The sequence below is a fragment of the Populus alba genome, chromosome 6 (assembly GCF_005239225.2).
Source record: "Populus alba chromosome 6, ASM523922v2, whole genome shotgun sequence".
Classification (NCBI taxonomy): Eukaryota; Viridiplantae; Streptophyta; class Magnoliopsida; order Malpighiales; family Salicaceae; genus Populus; species Populus alba.
This window is the reverse complement of record NC_133289.1, coordinates 166,947-185,426: the sequence shown is the minus strand read 5'-3', so window position 1 is coordinate 185,426 and position 18,480 is coordinate 166,947. Positions and strand designations below refer to the sequence as shown.

Below are 18,480 nucleotides of genomic sequence, written 5' to 3'. Positions count from 1 at the left end.
ATCAAAATGCAATGAGCATGACACTGCATACTGTGAGATGATCAATCACCATAGGTTGATGACTCCTTTAACCAACTAGGGTTCAAATTGATATGCACAAATACTAACATTACCCTGTTAGCATGAATATCTTGCCTGACATATCACAAGTTCATATTATAATCACACAGATAAATTCATATCTCAATGCTCAACTCATGACATCAATAACATGAGGAGCTATCAATTCAAAAGTAAATAATGCTTCATATCAAAGATTCAATTTTATTAAGTGGTCATGCTTAATCATGAATAAGAAATAAATAACAATGTAAGAATTACCAAGAAACACAATAATTTCATATTAACAATTCAAGTATTTATATTAATTTTCTAGCATATAAAAAATTATCTACTCACCTGACTCAAAAATTAAAATAACACGGAAGTATATATAGAAAGCAATCCTATTGATGTCCTCTAAATAGAATATTAGGATTATTTGAATACAAAAAATAATTTACTAAAAAACAACTAAAAAAATACACAATCTATTTAATACACTTAACTTAAAGTCTAACTCATAACCCTATATGTTTATGAACCAAACTAGTCATTTCCCTCAAAAACCAAAAAATCAAGCAGTTTTCTTCAAATCTAATTAAAAAAATCATAAAACTTGATAATAATTCACTAAATAAACCTCAATTATTTGTTAAACCAATCTAAAAAACTAAAATTACAGCTAGGGACTAATATGAAATTTTATCAGATTTTTAGGGGTTAAATTAGATGAACAAACTGAAAATATCATAAATTTATAACTACACTAAAATTTTACCCACAATTCATCCTCAATTCTATCCAGAATTTAAAATTATGCTCCAGGGACTAACCTGTAATTTCTTGAAAGTTCAAGGACTAAACTATAAATTTCTAAAATAAAGGGATCAAACTGAAATTTTATCATCTTCAACCTCAAAACCATACTGTCCAGATTTACGACAATGTTTTTTTGACAGTTTCTCAATATTCTTACACCCAACACATTAATTAAACCACTTAATCTGAAAATCATTATTCCTAATAAAATTATTTAAAATTCAACCAATTAAACCATTACTTATAACAATTAATCCATAACATTTCAATAAACTCGTTTTCAAACCCAAAACATAGTCTTCAAAACCCTAACTTTTAAAAAATTCAAAATCTTAATGAATAACAACCCTTATACATATTAAAACATAAACCTTACATTAATATTTTATTTCTTATAATTTTCTTCTCTTCTCTCTTCCTTCTTCTCCTTTCTTTCTCTCCTCTCGGTTCTCTTTTTCTAATTTCAAATCTCTCTCTCTTTTTTCTCTTCCTATTTATATCTATCAACTCATGTAGAATTACCTCAATGCCTCTCATTCTTTTATACCTAATATCTATCCCTTCAAGGATATTGTTGACTTTTCCTATCTATTATTCCTCTTTTATATTAAAATATTACAGTAATTCTGTTTACTCTTCCAGTTTTTTAAAGATTACAGGAAATAATCATGCTTAACTTTTTTACTCGGTATCGACTTTAATAGCCAATAAGGCTTTCAAATGTAACTAGAGCTTAGTTAATCTGAGTCGTGTGGTCGGGCAGCCAAACCTAATCTGATTAAGTGGCTGTTTGGTAGTGTGGCTGTGGGTGAGGTTCACCCGCAGCCACACATTTTGATGTTTGGTAAACCAAGCAAAATTAGTTTTGCTTGGTAGGGCCCACATCATTTTTGCTGGCCAGCCGCAGGAATTGAGAAGTAGCATTTTGCTGCTTCTCATGCGTATTAACAGTGGAGCCTGGCTCCACTGTTCACCATGTCTTTTTTTTTTTTTTTTCTTTTTTTTTAAATTAGTAAGAAAAGTTTATTTTTTTTTTTGAAAAACCAGTGAGCAATGTTTATTTCCCCCCCCAAAAAAAACTAGTGCAATTAATCGTGAACAATATTTTTTTTATTTTTTTAAAAAAATTAGTTTAAGGTGAATTAAATTTACTCGTACTGTAATCTCAATTTTATTCATGATAATATTTTACCTAATTTTATTGCACGCTCAAAAAATAATGAAAACTGTAGTTCTTGTCGAATAACTTTTGTACGTAATGAAATTGTAATTTTTTTTTAAAAAAATTGTGTTTTACTCGAAAAACTAGTATTTAATATTATTTAATAACACTACATAAATTATAAAGATATCGCATGATGACATAGCATTTATGAAATTTGATCGCAACTCCAATAATAAATAGATATCACAATCTTTATTATTTAATAACACTACATAAATTAAAAAAATCAGTTTTTATTGTTGCGCGCTTAAGAAACCATGAAAAATATAGTCCTTATTTGATAGATTTTGTATGTAATGACATTACATATAGTTTAATTGAATAATAAAAAATATTTGATATTAATATTATTTATTTCATGATGTAATAACAGTAGTTAAATCTACAATATTTAAATTAAAAATCATTAATATATATATATATATATATTAATTATTTTATAACCTCAATTTGAAAAATATTTTTTTAACCAAACACATTAAACTATTTTTTGTTCAACCTCAATTTCAACTACAGTTTTAACCAAACATATATTTTTTCAAACAACCTTAACTAAAAGTACTTTTTATAAAATAATTTTTTTAAAATCACAATCACAATAGCAATCACAATACCAAACACACATAAAAAAGAAAAAAAAGAAAAGGTTCTAAACATATCTCTGGCTATGATAAATCTGATTATTTGAATAAAATCTTGCCATTTTTACAGGTAGTAAAAGACGTTGGTTTACCTCAAGTGACTGTAGAATTCACCTTTTGATGATATCTTGAATTAAAAAATCTACCTACAACTCCTGCCATTAAAAGCGTAACTTTCTATGGAGGGCAGGTCCATATGCATACAACAGCAACAATGGCTCGGACTACGATAAATGTCGAGGATGGCAGTAAATAATCTGACAAAAAAATCATTCACATTCGAGTGGATGGCTGATCACCACGGAGCAGATGCCATGTCAGGAGACTCGGGAGAAGGACTCTCATTACTATAAGGTTGCTCATATGGATTCCATTGGCATGCTAGCAAGGATCAATATTGCTCTGTAGAAAGAAAAAGGCTTTTCTTTGATTTTAAAGATCGATCCATGGTGAGAAAGCAGCTGGAAATTAGCTTGTTGGTTTCTTTAACATGCCTCCTGCTATTTCCATCCATATTTACAGTGCGTGCAAATACAAGCACACGCACTAGTAGTACTACTACTACTCTTCAGACATCCGATCATCAAGTACTGGACTATAAGATACAAGACCAACGAGGGGATCAAGAAGAGGGAGGAGGACACAAGGACCTGGAGGATGAAGAAGAGGAGATCAATCCTTATGTGTTTGAATACGATAGGGATTTTGTTTCTAGAGTCAAGACCGAACACGGAAGAGTTGATGTTCTTCAACAATTCACCAAGAACTCAAATCTTCTTAGTGCGCTAGCGAATTACCGTGTTGAAATTCTTGAAGTTAATCCTCTAACATTCATAACCCCTGCCCACATAGATGCTGATTTTGTTCTCTTCGTTGTTAAGGGTATGCCGAGCTGCTAGCTTTAATCTGTTTGCAATTTTCTGTAATCACTACATGTTTGTTTATCATTTACCAATCAGTCTACTAGTGTGTTCGTTAAATTTTATTGATCTGTAGGACGTGGGGCTATAACTGTGATCCATGAGGAGATAAAGAGAGAGACCTCAAACCTGGAATGTGGAGATATCTTCAGAGTTCATGCTGATACTACTTTTTATATGGTTAATCGAGATGAATATGAGAAACTTTATGTCGCGAAGATCCTTTTCCCGGTCAATCTTCCTGGCAACTACGAGGTAATTAATTAAATTAAATGCATCAACATCAAATTTATACATCACTGATGTGATGATATACTGCTAATAATTGTAATTGTAATATGAGATTGAAAGAACTAGATACAAAGTAATTAAGGGGTTCTATTGCTTTGGATGTTCTTAATTATTTGTCATGCATAAATTACATTAATGGTTTTATTACACTCCAGGCATTCTATGGAGCAGGTGGTGGAGACTCAGAGTCTTTCTTCGAGGCATTCAGCTGGGATTTAGTCGAGGCTGCTCTTAATGTACTGGGTCCCAATTACAAGTTGCCTTTCCTGCTGATCAATTATTAATTTTTTGATTCTTACGATGTATGATGGCTTATGTTTTAGCTAGCTAATAGGATGTTTCTTTTGCATCATCCTTGCATGTGTATCGATCAATTAACCAGACTGAGAGAGGAAGGCTGGAGAAAATCTTCAAACAACAGCAAGGAAAAATCATGAATGCCACCAAGCAACAGATCGAGGCCTTGAGCCAAGATGAGGAAGGTGTCCGTGGCAGCAATGGCGCTTGGCCTTTCCCCTCTAATGTGCCAGGCAGTCCATTCAATCTTTTCAAGAAGGGTGCTATTAAAAGCAACAACTACGGGGATCTCTATGAAGCCGATCCTAGAGATTTCAAGCCACTTGAATACCTTAATCTTATAGTCTCTTTTGCCAACATCACTCAAGCATGTAGTGATATATGTTTAGCTCTTCCTAGTAGTCATATAATAATTCAGTCTTGATCTGATCTCCATATATTGATTTGTATATATAGGGATCTATGGCTGGACCCTTCCACTCAAAGGCAGCCAAGATATTCATTGTTGTGGAAGGTGAGGGATACTTTGAGATGGCATGTCCTCACCACTCCACCTCCTCTGGTTCGAGCAGTCCAACTTACCAAAATATAAGCTCGCACTTGAGGCGTGGAACCATCTTCATTGCCCCTGCCAGCTATCCGGTGGCTATCGTGGCTTCCAATAACAGTACTCTCAAACTTCTATGCTTTGAGGTTAATGCACAAGCAAACATAAGATACACTCTCGCAGGTAATTACTATATATATAATTGCGAGTTCTCTCTGCCTCCTCTAGGCTAGCTATCTTGCTTGATTAACTCAAGTTTGATTGATTTGTGGTGGACTGTTTTATTTTATCAGGGAAAGGGAACGTTATTGATGCAATGCACATAGAAGCGAAAGAGTTGGCCTTTGGTGTAGCAGGAATAGAAGTAGAACAAATTTTCAGGAACCAAATGGACTGCTTCTTCTTTCCTGGGCCAAGCACCCGGCAACAGAGACAAGGCAGCCGTGCTGATACATGAAGGACATTTGGTAGATATATCTATGAATATATCTTATATTTATCTTATTAGCAAGAGTTAATGGGAAACTTTTATTAATAACCGAGTCCAATATCTGTTTGGAATTGTGCAGTGGTGACGGTTTAAAATATTTTTTGTTTAGAAATAAGTTTATCTCTGTGTGGAGCGTGGAATGAAAGAGCGTAGTCCCTGCTTTCTTCATTATTATCTTGCAACCCTTTTTAACTGTTTGTACTCTTTGGAAAGATAGCAACAGGAAGGAAACACTCATGCATGACACCTTTTACTTGCTTGTTTCTGCTGTCTGTAAGAGTATATATAGTGAGGAGGCTCTCCGCTAACCCGAGTCCGTCAAGAATGCCATGAACTGGAATATGGTGAGATTAAAACTAAATGCACGAGCTTAATTTGAAAAGATTAAACTTTGTTATTCTTGAAATCTGCAGCAACATATTTAATTTTATATATAGTAACGTGCATGTACCGATTACACTACATTGAACTCATTAGGCTGGATCGTGCAAAACCTGCCAAGTATTAATCTTCTTAAATATCCGTTCACTGATCGAAAAACTTGATGGATTCTTAAGGCTAAAGAAAACGAGAGTTTGAGGAAACACTGTTATCAAAACAAAATGGCTTAACCTTCAAAATGACTAGTAAATGGATGTGTTCGATCATCTTGATATTTTAATTTCTATTCAGTTCCAACTCACCGGCCCCCAATCGCTTCACTCAAAACAGAAGCTACTGTGTGCTTGCAATGGATCGATACTGATTCATGCTGCGATGAAGGATTAGAGATGCATTGTAGTAGCACATGCGAAATCACCCCTCTTGCTCATATTATAACTTATAGTTCATTGGCATGAGAAGTTGAAGTGCAAATAGGCTTTGTAAACATGGCTTAATTAATCCCTCCTTCGATATATATATATAGACACACACACACACACACACACACACCAAGGATATGAACCTTTTTACTTGTTTTCTGGTGTCTGTAAAAAACTGTCAATTAAGGATATGAACTGGAATATTGCTAGATTAAAAAGTATATGTCCTTTGGTTCAACTTTGATTTTCCAAGTTAATAAACTACGTATTCTGAAACAACATTTTTTATGCGAAAGTGGCCAGGTAATGGATGATATACAGATTTTTCTCTAGTAATAAGCTTTCCAGTCAAAGTCATCCTTCTTCCCCCCTTGATGTCATGGATGATCTTAAGGCTAAAGAAGAAAATGAGAGTATGATCAGGAAACAGTACTGTTATCCAAAATGATTTGTTGATTTTTTCTTCCAACTTGCCCCCACTTGCTTCACTCAAAACACCAGTAGTCAAGTATGTAGTTCCTATCTTATAGCAAGTGATGAAAACAGTTGCAAACAAGTCGTATAGGTCCTTGTGCATACAGTAGATATACAATGCTTCATGCTGCGATGAAGGACCTAAGATGCAATGCAGTAGCACATGCAAAATCACCCCTCTTGCTCATATTATAGATAGTCCTTGTAGTTTACATAAGACCTTGTAGACAAGGCTTAAACCCGTCCTTTGAAATATGTGTATTGTTGTGAAGGAAAATTAAAAGATGGTGAAAAAAGGAACTTTTGTGGCTGCTTTCTCATGGCTCCTGGTGCTTGCATCTCTTACCATGCGTACTGCAAATGCAATGCCGTTGTTCCTCAGACGTCTGAGAAAATATATGCTTTATCCCCAAGAGGTAATTGAATCATGAAGAATCTTACAAACTAGTAAAGAGATAAATATGATTTGATTCTGTTTTTGAGCTTGTTGAACTGATATACTTGTGATGTTTGAAGGTTGTCATGTCGCTGCTGCTATTATCTTGGGAGGGTACCATGCATCCCGTTGCTGTGGATATTCTTGCTGGAGTATTGCAGGTGAGAATTGCTGCATTCTGCGCCACTAGACCTGGTTATGAAGGTTTAATTACCATTCTACAAATAATTTGAGGATTAAAACATGAACAAGTTCGTAACCTTTCCTAAATGAGACAGTTCTATCAATTTATGTACTTGTTTTTTTTTTATTAAAAATAACTTCTTTCTAGACTATGTATGTACTTGTGATGTTTTGAAATGAATAGAGAAAGAGTTAATAGGAAAAGGCAACAATGTTATGGAGACCTAGAAAATAGGTATAAATATAAATAGATAACTTGATAATTATAAATAGAGGATAGCAAAAGGAAGCGAGAAAGCTGAATTTTTTAGAAAGAGAGAACCTTCAGAGGAAAAGAAGGAAAAAGAAAAGAGAAAGAATTAGGGTTCTGAAAAGAATTAGAAAGAAATAAACCTCTAGGGTAAATTTTACACTTAGCTAATGTATAATTGTGGTATTTATCTTTGATTTTGAATTTATTGAAGATTAGGGTATTGAAGATTATGCCTTAGGTTTAATTAATGAGTTAATTGAAGTATTATGGGTTAATTGTTATGGCTAATAATTTAATTGGTTGTTTTTTAGATGATTTTGTTAAAAATAAGAGTAATTGGTTTAATTGATGTATTGGGTGTAAGAAATATTTTTTAGGTGAATGAATAATTTTTCATATGCTACAAGATTAATATAAATAATTGAATTGTTAATATGAAATTAATCATAATTCTTGGTAATTATTATTGTGTTATTTATAATTAAACATGATCATTTATTGAAACTAAATATTTAATATGAATCATTATTTAAATTGATAGCTTTTCATTTGAATGATATCATGAATTGAGTATTATGATATGAATTTATGGTATGCTATTTAGAATATTCATGATAACAGAGTAATGTTAGTTTTTGTGGACATTGTATATGAACCCTAGTTGTTGGGGGAAGTCACCAACCTATAACGACTAATCATCCCACAATACGGGACATCATGTTCATTGCATTTTTATTTTCTGACAAGCCTTACCTTATGATATTCTTGTTATAGTTTATTTGAGAAACTTTCATGTAATAACTTAAAACCATATTTGTGTGTGTGTGTGTGTATTCCTTATTATTGTATTACCTCGGGTACATATAATGAACATTATCTACTTACTAAGTTGTTGAACTTACTCTCTCATTATTTATCTTTTTTAGGCTTATAGCTTGTTAACATGTTGTTTTTGTTGGACCTTCAGAACTTGTTTTTTTTTTTTTTTGTAATTAGTACTTTTTTTATTATGTTTAGTTAGTGCTCCACAACTATAATATTTATATTGATTGTTGTATTAAGATAATCAATTTATATTATAGAGTTAGTTATATTATTATGTTGTGTAGAACTCTGTTTTGATAATATAAAAACTAATTTGTATGTAAGTTTGAGTTCGTATAAGTATAGAAATTGAAGAAGGTTGTTGTTTACATATAGGATCGAGAAATATATACTTCTTGTATTAATTATATATAGTTATGAGAAATATCTGTGGAAAACTGAGGTGATAAGCTTACGGATGTGGTCATATCAAAATATAGTAAGAATATAATTGATGGAATATATGTATTGGTTAATCATTTTCATGCTTGACATGATGATCAGATCCCCACTTCAGAATGGAAGGCAAGGATATTATCAGATTTGATATTATCATAAAAGGAATAAAAACAAATCAAGATTTGATGATTTGGCACATGGGTTAAGCATCGCTAGCTCTTTCACCCACTTTCAATACTAACAATAAATATTATAATATATTATTTGTTTTTCAATATTTATAACCGGAGAAACTTGATTAACCAATATAATTTCGCTGATATTACAAAGAGAAATGATATAATAATTTAAAGAATGCAGAGACCTGAAGGGAAAGTAAAAAACAGAAAGTCAATCGAACGCACAATCTTTTTAAACCAAGGGGAGATTACCGGATGATTTCTTTAAAGTCGAGTAAATAATAATTAAAAAAAAAATAAAAACATCGTACTCACTGATTAATCTTTCTAAATAGTTGTGAGTGGAAGATGAATAAACAGAAAAATGCACAGAAAGTCTCCTCTTGCGGACTTCAGAGTTTGTTTTAGTGCTCTATTCAAATTAAGTATACTCCATCTGAGTCCATCGACATGGACTCAAAACAGAGTTGCTGCCCAACCTGTTTTAGAGCATGCAGTGAAGCAAACAAGTCTTCAAAGTTCAAACAAAGTCAGAAATCGCAGCTCATGCTTGCCTGTAGAAGCTAATGAATGATTCACTCTATTTAGATAAAGGACAAGAAATTCCCACCAGGCAGCTCGATAGACATCACTCTAGTGGATGACTTGGCAGCACAAGCACAAAAGCCATGCCCTCTTGCTCATATCTTTGCCGACTGATAAACAAATTCGTAGTATAAGTTGGATGTTATACCACAAAACTTCATATATTCCTTCGATATATATTGTGCAAGCAAGCAAAGATGGCCAGAAAGGAAACTTTGTTGGTTTCTTTCACTTGCCTCCTTGTGGTGGCATCCGTTGCCATGTGTGCAAATGCAACAGCAGCTCCTCGTCTGCTGGCATCCGAGCAAGTGAATTCTCCTCTAGGTAAACTAAATTTATTGTGCCTGCTCATGGTTAATTGTTGATTCTATTTATTCTTTGAGCTTGTTGCACTATTGAGGTATGCATAATCCGTGATTCTTTGAAGGTTGTCGCTGCTGCTTCTTTGTCGGAGAGGCACCAAACTTACGCTGTGGACATTCATGCTGCACTAACACTGCAGGAGAGAACTGTTGCATCCGAAAATAACAAAACAATGAGGTGTGGACGTTGCAGCATGTATGTACATTGTCATCTGCTGCAGACCAAATAAATTATACTATACGCTGCAAATAATTGGAGGAACATTCTGCAGGATGCAGGAGTTCTTCACTCTTCTTCCATCTTTCTGAATGAGAGGCTCTTTCATTTGTAATTTTACCTTTTTGTAATCCAAGAATTTACCTGCGTACTATTGAATACCTAATGCAAGGGGAATTTCTACTGAACTAGACCAGGTCTCATCACGTTAAACGGTTTCACGTATTTTGCATGCTTGGCACGATCGGATCCCAAATCAGAGTGCAAGCACGAGATGCACAAGAAAATAGCGAAAATATAAAGAAAGATAAGGCCAATATAATTCCAAGACTGGATAAATATCCGATGCACATGAGTCTACTCTGTTTCCTACTTGATATACTGTTACGTATAACAATAACCCGCAATCATTCTAAACATATCTAAATAACTCCATCTTTCTTTTGTCCATGTCCAAATGTATCTACTGATACTAATGGTTTCCGACAGGGGACTGAGAAAAACCCATGGAAAGAAACTTTCTACAGCATTAGGAAGAACCATACCCCCCACAGGATAGAAGTCCAAATGGGGGTCCACCTATGAGTTGGTCTGAAAGCTGATGATTTCTTAATTATGACCAGACAGTCACTCCAACAAGAAACCTGCAATCACCAACTGATGGGTCTGGGAATGTCACCATAGAAAGCCGGTTATGAGAGTCTATCTCTTTCTCAAAATGAATCTGCATTTTTCAAATCTTTATGAATTTTACGGACTCCATATATGCATGTTAGTGGAGATAAAAGTAAGCGTTTTAATTTATTTTTTTCCCAGTTTGCTAGATTTTTTTAAAATATATCTGAAGTTTTTTTCGAATATTTTTATTTATAATATAAGAATATAAACAGATTAAACCCAAGCCTCCATTTCTCTCTGCCAACTAAACCTACTTGAAACAACGATGAATAATCCTCAAGTCATCAATAAACTTCCAGCAACAATAAATAATTTCTTTGTGGCTCAAAAGTTACGTTAAACGTGCAAAGATGAAGTTGTTTAAAGAATTGTTGAAATCTAAATTTTAGTTTGTAAAGACAGGTTCTTGACTGTAGCATGGAAAAGGATGGAACGATTGCAGTTTACTGCTAAACCTGACTCTTATATGACATGTAGGTGAAGTAATTAACAGCTAACGGTGGTTAATTGACTTGTTAATGCGATGCAGGCCTCAGCATCAATATTGACAAATTTGTGCTCTACTTTGTTAATACGATGTCGGCTCCTCCGGTGATTTTTGAGAGTTGTGCTAACGTGATGAGAACCACGCTGGAAGAAGCAAAGGCCGCAGCATAAACTTCCAGAAAAGTCACGGAAGCAGAAACCTGCAACAAGCGCGACAGAGTTTCCAGCAGCAAGTCGGTGGAGGAAGTCCTTGCGGGAGGTGAATTTTTAGCTCCTATAAGTCGGCCAGAAGAGGCATTTTTTCTTATGGAAATTGGACTGGAAGAAAAAGGAAGTTATCCACTTGATATATGTCGGCCAAACACATGGTGATCTAGTTATGAGTAGGAAAGGATTCAACTGAAAAATGCTCAAAAAGTCTCCTTTTGCGGGCTTCAGTGTGGTTTGAGTGCTCTATTCAAAGTACACTCGATCTTAGCCCGAAGACATGGACAAAAATCAGAGAGTTATTGCCCCACTTGTGTTAGAGCATGTAGTGAAGCAAACAAGTCTTCAAAGGTCTTCACAAGGTCAGAAATTGCAGCTCATACTTACTTTTGCATGTACAAGCTAACGAATGACTCATTCTTTTAAGATAAAGGACAAAAAATGCCCATGAGGCACTTTGGTAGATATCACTCTAGTGGATGACTTGGTAGCCCAAGCAAAGAAGTCACCCCTCTTGCTCATATCTTTGCTGACTTGTAAACAAATTTGTAGTATAAATAGGATGTTTATACACAAGGCTTTCTCATTCCAAAAACATTATATACTCCCTTGATATATATTGTGCAAGAAAGCAAAGATGGTGAGAAAGGAAACTATGTTGGTTGCTTTCACTTGCCTCCTTGTGGTGGCATCCATTGCTGTGAGTGCAAATGCAACAGCAGCTCCTCGTCTGCTGGCAACCGAGCAAGTGTATTATCCTCAAGGTAAACTAAATTTATTATGCTTGCTCATGGTTCGTTGTTGATTCAGTTTATTTTTTGAGCTTGATGCACTAATAATCATGATCATTTGAAGGTTGTCGCTGCTGCTTGTTTGTCGGAAAGGTACCAAACATTCGCTGTGCACGAACATGCTGCAGTAGCCCTAAAGGAGAGAATTGTTGCATCGCAACATAACAAAACAACGAGGTGTGGATGTGGCAGTATCTATGTGCTTGCTTACATTGTCTTCTGTTGCAGACCAAATAAATTTACTATATGCTTAGAATAATTTGAGGAATATTGGAGCATCGTTCTGCAACATGCAGAAGTTCTTCACTCTTCTTCTATCATTCTGAATGAGAGGCTCTATCATTTGTAATTTTACCTTTTTGATATCGAAGAATTTACCCGCGTAGTAATGAATACCTAATGCTAAGGGAATTTCTAATAAACCAGACCAGGAGGTCTCATCACATAAAACGGTTTCATGCATTGTGCATGCTTGATATGACTGGATCACAAATCAGAGTGCAAGTACAAGACACACAATAAAATGGCGAAAATATAAAAGAGAAATAAGGTTATATAATTTCAAGATTGGATAAATATCCGATACATACGAGTCTACTCTGTTTCCTATTTGATATACTGTTACATATAACAACCTGCAATCATTTTGAATATATCTAAATAACTAGTAAATTTTTTTTTTTTTTTTGTCTATTGTCCAAATGTATCTATCAAATACTAAAAGTTTCCGACAGGGGACTGAGAAAAACCCATGTAAAGAAACTTCTTACAACATTAGAAAGAACCACACCCACCACAGGATAGAAGTCCAAATGGTGGTCCTCCTATGAGGTGGTCTGAAAGCTATTGATTTCTTATGATCAGTCACTCCAACAAGAAACCTGCAATCACCAACTGATGGGTCTAGAAATGTCACCATCCCAAGCCCATCGAAATCACAGCTTTGTGCATTTTGCATCTGGAGCTGATAGTAACTGTTGAATGCATAAGAGATATTTCCTTTTGCCCCAATTCCATTGCACGATCCACCATAATCAAGTGTTGTGCAATCTGCAACACTGCAGGCAATTCTCATGTGGTTGGCCACGTTTGTCAGATCTTTAGAGGGGTCTGCCACACACCACCTTGATGGGAGATACTCAACATTCTTCGCATTCTCTAGTAACCTGTTACCCAAACCAAGGTTCAGTGCATATTTAGCCTGGCCATCAAATGAGAAAATCCCCCAATGTCTTTCAAAGTTTCCAGGAAGTACACTCTTTGCTCCTTCATCAAGTAGGCTGAAAAGATAAATATCCATGGGAGGGACACGAGGTCTCAGAGGGGTTCCTTTGTTACTCAAGACATGATTTATGAGCCCCTGGTTGAAAAACCTTGCTGCACTGAGGTTTGCACCAAAGGCTCCATCAGTTGGCCAGCCCACCTCCCCGATAACTATGGGTATCTGACCATATCCAAGTTTGTTGAGTGCTGAAACTAAAGTGTCGAAATTCCCATCAAAAGCATTGTAGTAAACATTAGACCCATCTGTAACAGGATGGGTACTCCCCTCAAAGAACGCATAATCTTGTGGAAAATCTGAGTTCCCATACAAGCTAAGAAATGGGTAGATATTCACAACAAAAGGTGAGCCATTTGAGTTGAGGAAGGACACAAGTTGAGTCATAATTTGAGTTAGTTCAGGTCGGAATGCCCCTTGAGAAGGAAGAGAAGACTCATAAGCATCAGCGTTGCAAGGGACAACTAGCTTTACATAGCCAGCAAGATTTGCTTTGACCAAAGACTGTTGTAGATTGAGCAGAGCAGGGACAACAAAAGATTGAAATTGACCTGAGTAACTTGTGAGGAATGGCTCGTTTCCCACTGCAACATACCTGTCATTGTATGGGATAAGAGAGCATCTAGTGAGAAATGTTTGTAGAATTCCTGTAATGCATAGAACAGTAGAAGCAAATTTCAGTTAACAGATGCTCTAATCAGAGTTCTGAACGTGCATAAATTCTTTTTAGAATATGAAAGTCTTGGTCCCCAAATCTATGTGCTGTCACAAGTGAGTGGTAAATTCTCATTTAACTCATGCAGAGCTATCTAGTTTTCATTCCTAAATTCTTACACGTTATTGAAAAAAATAGCTATTCAAGGATAGCTAGATGCCATATATTATTGCATGAGCAATGTTGTCTAGATCCTAGGAAGAGGAGCTGTGCAAGAAGCTTGCTATCCGGCATATGTTATCTGGCATGGCAACCCATGCTTTCAAAGACAATGTCTCATTGTTGAGAAAGTACAAACAACACACTTCAGCTGCATAGGACTATTAGAAGTTCAAAATGAGGTGACGGTATTAAGACAGTTTATGAAACAAAATAATGAAGTTGCAATTAATATAGATTCTGCGTTTTAAGGGGGCAGGATTTTACTAATCAAAAGCCAAGTGCTTTATGCGACCATGCACAATGGGGGCATCGCCTAAATGACCAAACTTTTCAAGAATTTACAAATCATAGCATTCTATCCACATGTAAATTACTAAAACTGCAAGTATGCACCCAAACACATTTCAAAGTTGTAGTTATTTTATCATCCCACCAAAGATTTTCACCGACAAGTACCAGCTTCGCCTTCCACTTTGCCTTTTCTACCCCTGATCAGCTTTGATTTCTACTGAATTACTTGATGGCATTTGTAACATATTTCCTGAAAACTTCAGGTTTTGTTTATGTTAATTAAGAACTAAGGTCTATCTCTCATCTATAGGCTCCAAGATAATTGTATCTCTGGATACACTATTGCTAAGATGTACCAACTTTGCCTTGTAGCAGCCCTAATGCTCATTTTGAAAGTTAAGAAAAATACCAAACTATCTCTATTCATAGGCACCATGAAGTAGAGCAAAGCTACATTAGGCAAAGAACCCAATTCAATAACAAACGAATAATCTCCTTATGAATTACTCTACATAGTACTGCCTTGCACATATCCATGTTAATCCACTCAAAATCTAAAACAAAATAAAGGCCAGGATACGAGAGAGAGAGAGAGAGAGAGAGAGAGAGAAAAGCATTTTCCTTTTCATTCATTTCCCAGCTCTTCTCAAACATCAAACTGGCCCAAGAACAATAAAAACTTAGAGGCAAGGGAAAGAGAGGGAGAGAGAAGAACCTGATATCAGCACCACCTTTAACAACATATCTAGAAACATTCTGCCTAACCCACAAATCAGAAGCATCAGTTGAAGAGCTAAGAGCAGCCAACATCTCATTAGGAATCCCAACCATGACTTCAATCCCACTCCCCATTAAAGCAGTTAGCGCATCTGGATCTGCATCAAACAACTTCACTTTCTTTATCTTGTTGTCTTTCAACAGATCCACCACTGTCGAGGGCTTCAACCTGTGAAATGAAATTGTCCCCCAATTAACTCCTATAGCTGATTCTCCCACTGGAAATGACCCTGATAGCAATATTACTACAAAAACCAGATAAAGCAGAGTTCGTGGTAACCATGACATTTTGTTCTTGCAAAAAAGAAGAGAGCTTTATGGGTTCCCTTCTATAGCAATCATTCATTCATAGGAAGAGAGTGGGAATGCGACAGGGAGGTGAAAGTTGAAGCGGTTTCGTAGGTGAGTGTGCAAGAGAGTGATGACAACTGATAAAGTGCTACAAGAGCAGAGCAATGTTGGGTTTTAGTAACTGTTTGAAAGAGTGAAGCGTAAGAACCTGTCGTAGTATATCTTAATTAATTAATTAATGATATTTTTCTATGTTTAATCTCTATCAGGCCCGGCCCAGAAAGTCTATGCTGGATCTCTGATAAGAGCCCAGTTTAAAAGAAAATAGGGTGTGAATTGCTGCTTATAAGCCGTTTAACCTGTAATTTAATTGACCGGATAAAGCCTGACCTCAATTTTTTTCACTCCAACTTCATGTTGACTCTTTATTTTAACCACCATCATTTTTTATTAACTCGAGTATTAATATGGTAAACCTCAGAACTTGTGTTCATCTTCTCGACTGCCTCTTGTCATTAGTTGGCTAATGCTTGCTTGCAGAGTTCTCTCTCCTTTTGGCATGGGCGTACAATCCCAGGCAGGCAAAAGGGTTGAAGCCCAGATTTTGTTCTACACACTTTTTTGTGGCCATGGAACATTCACAAGATGGCTGGAATTGAAAGCCCATGTGTGCGAGAGCTATAAAGCAGTATAAACCAACAACAGAAATGCAAACTGGTTGCTACAAGATTCTACTCATTGGCGAGATTGATAAGTGGACCTTTATCCCTTCACTCACTAGAGTTTTAAGCTTTTGAAAACATAGAAAAGTAGAAGCATTCCTTTCACGAGGCTGCCGGCCACGTAGAGGAGATTCTTGATTCGTATGCAGTCACAATCTGTGGCGCCAGCTAAAGAGTTTCTGTCTTTCTTTATAAAAGAGCGTTAAAGCAAGATTATCCAGCCCCTCAATCTCCTCATGCAGCGCAATCAAAGAAGAGACCTTTTCTTTTTCTCTCTAGGATCCTTCCCTTTCCTTTCTTTTCCTCTTCTTATTGGAATGAGGTTTCAATTGGGCACTTTCATAAAGAATAATATAAAAGCTTGTTTCAAGTTCCATGTAAGCTCCTAGTCACTCCACATGATGATCATTCCTTATTGCAAACATGACCTTGCGATTTTGTGAGTAGTAAAAGCAGATTCACATGTATGGCCCAACAATCAATGATTAAAGAGAGCATGATTGGATGTCATAAATGAATTAATTCAATAATTAGTGAAAATCATTGCCAAAACCATTATCTCAACTTGGTTAGTAGAGTCTCAACTGATTCAACGGAGTGGCCATGCCCAAACAAGCAAAAAGTGAAGCTACTGCTACGCCAGCCATCCCATGACAAAGCCTGATACTGCAGGGGGGGAATATCGATAATCATTTCAGCACTTCAGGTTCGTTTTTCCAGGGAACATAAGTGAAATATTCGTGCCTGCTCATATGCTAGACCAACTGTGATAAAATTCGTTGAAAAATCCTGACATCAGTATGCTCACTCCCTTTCAGGTTGCTTCTGAAGAAATTCAAACAAGGCCTCCTCGTCCTTCCAAGAAAAATTTGGTTTCAGCAATTAGACAGCAATCCACATCGCGGCTGCTCAATGTGGCATGGAGGGCTATGTGACCTGTGCTTCGAACCATTAGTTTCACCAGGACAATACCATTAACTACACTCTTGGCCTCGATATGAGCTGCATGGCTTGCTTACTGGGCCATTTCTGCTGCTCCCTGAATTCCAAATGATCTGTCAATGATGCCTATCATTGTCAACTGTTTTGGGAATTCCAGTGACTGCATATATTTAGTTTGCGGCGATGAATTTCATCAGATATCTTCACAGCTCCACGCATGGTTCCATCTCCTCCAATTAATTGTATACACCTATCCTTAAGTAAAATACTGAAGAAAGGGAAGACCCTGTCTAGCATCATTATTAAAGCACAAAAACAAGAACTAATGAGACATAATGCCAATTACTAATCAAGTATATCAGGCAGAACAGAGAACAGGATCATCTCTCAGGACAACAATGAAGACATTTCGCTAATTTATGATTTAAGTCGGTTATTATAAAACAATGTTGAATTGATTTGTTAAAATGACCATGCCAGTTGCCATAAACCAACTAAGGGATGGGATTTTTAGAGTTTCAATCGGTGAAATTTCAAGAATTTGTTTATCAAAACTTGGGTTTCAAGTGTCAATCAAAACCCATGACCATTTTCAATTCCAGGGGACACTTGATGAAACTTTCTCCAGGTTTTGCATAGACCAACACAAATTTATGGACTTTTGGAGCAAGGATCATTCTTTGCTGCTCTCCAACCCTCAAATGGATATTGATGTATACAGATATTGTTGGCTAAACAACTATTTCCAGCTAATAATAATATCAACCAAAAAGGCACAGGCTTGGAGAATGGAATGGTTCCCATAACTTCAATTGAAGACTTTTTCAAACACTCGTTCTCTCACAAGTTCACTCAAGTAAAGCTCTCGTTGTTCTTAATAGAAACCACAAAAAGCCAATGACTTTGCTATCATAACAGGCAAAGCCAAAGTGATTCATGCCAGCTAACATGAAACTCAAAGGGCTTTGAAAACGATGCCTAACTACTATACTAATTTCAGTAATCTATCACGGACTCAATCATGATAGATGATTGTTAAGATAAGAAAAAATAATATCATAGACTCGATCGTGAATTATTTTGTGGGAAGAAAGCATGTCATGTAGCAAATA

General features: G+C 35.7%; 3 protein-coding genes and 2 long non-coding RNA genes across 6 annotated transcripts; 4 read left to right on the top strand and 1 right to left on the bottom strand.

Moving 5' to 3' along the window:
* The first annotated feature begins 2,971 nt into the window (after window positions 1-2,971).
* Window positions 2,972-5,440, top strand: LOC118032204 (vicilin Cor a 11.0101). Of its 2 annotated transcripts, XM_073409838.1 has the most exons (6): window positions 2,976-3,609; window positions 3,724-3,902; window positions 4,094-4,174; window positions 4,321-4,606; window positions 4,692-4,965; window positions 5,076-5,440. In XM_073409838.1, exons 1-5 carry the CDS (start codon window positions 3,174-3,176, stop codon window positions 4,751-4,753), a joined length of 1,044 nt encoding a protein of 347 aa, XP_073265939.1. In that variant the 5' UTR covers window positions 2,976-3,173; the 3' UTR covers window positions 4,754-4,965; window positions 5,076-5,440. The 2 variants fall into 2 exon arrangements, with proteins under 2 accessions (XP_073265940.1, XP_073265939.1); XM_073409839.1 differs by lacking the exon at window positions 3,724-3,902 and having other exon boundaries at window positions 2,972-3,609; window positions 4,110-4,174.
* Window positions 4,767-5,239, top strand: LOC140955735 (vicilin Cor a 11.0101-like). Its single transcript, XM_073410189.1, has 2 exons — window positions 4,767-4,965; window positions 5,076-5,239. Exons 1-2 carry the CDS (start codon window positions 4,767-4,769, stop codon window positions 5,237-5,239), a joined length of 363 nt encoding a protein of 120 aa, XP_073266290.1.
* Window positions 5,441-9,313: 3,873 nt separating the features above from the next.
* Window positions 9,314-10,218, top strand: LOC118032205 (uncharacterized). Its single transcript, XR_004684623.2, has 2 exons — window positions 9,314-9,772; window positions 9,876-10,218. It is a non-coding gene; the product is annotated as an uncharacterized lncRNA (long non-coding RNA).
* A 1,555-nt stretch (window positions 10,219-11,773) lies between these two features.
* LOC118032207 (uncharacterized) lies at window positions 11,774-12,639 on the top strand. The gene is made up of 2 exons (XR_004684624.2): window positions 11,774-12,162; window positions 12,254-12,639. It is a non-coding gene; the product is annotated as an uncharacterized lncRNA (long non-coding RNA).
* Window positions 12,640-12,724: 85 nt separating this feature from the next.
* Window positions 12,725-15,911, bottom strand: LOC118032206 (glucan endo-1,3-beta-glucosidase 5). The gene is made up of 2 exons (XM_035036825.2): window positions 15,352-15,911; window positions 12,725-14,063 (listed from the first exon to the last, which is right to left on the bottom strand). The coding sequence occupies exons 1-2, from the start codon at window positions 15,699-15,701 to the stop codon at window positions 12,956-12,958; spliced, it is 1,458 nt and encodes a 485-aa protein (XP_034892716.1). The 5' UTR covers window positions 15,702-15,911; the 3' UTR covers window positions 12,725-12,955.
* Window positions 15,912-18,480: the final 2,569 nt, after the last annotated feature.

Coding starts and splice junctions, on each gene's coding strand:
- LOC118032204 (XM_073409838.1), top strand. CDS start 3,174: ATGGTGAGAAAGCAGCTGGAAATTAGCTTGTTGGTTTCTTTAACATGC. Junction 3,610..3,723: donor TGTTCTCTTCGTTGTTAAGG/GTATGCCGAGCT, acceptor ATTGATCTGTAG/GACGTGGGGCTATAACTGTG. Junction 4,175..4,320: donor TAGTCGAGGCTGCTCTTAAT/GTACTGGGTCCC, acceptor TCAATTAACCAG/ACTGAGAGAGGAAGGCTGGA.
- LOC140955735 (XM_073410189.1), top strand. CDS start 4,767: ATGGCATGTCCTCACCACTCCACCTCCTCTGGTTCGAGCAGTCCAACT. Junction 4,966..5,075: donor CATAAGATACACTCTCGCAG/GTAATTACTATA, acceptor TTATTTTATCAG/GGAAAGGGAACGTTATTGAT.
- LOC118032206 (XM_035036825.2), bottom strand. CDS start 15,701: ATGTCATGGTTACCACGAACTCTGCTTTATCTGGTTTTTGTAGTAATA. Junction 14,064..15,351: donor AAAGGTGGTGCTGATATCAG/GTTCTTCTCTCT, acceptor ATACAATGACAG/GTATGTTGCAGTGGGAAACG.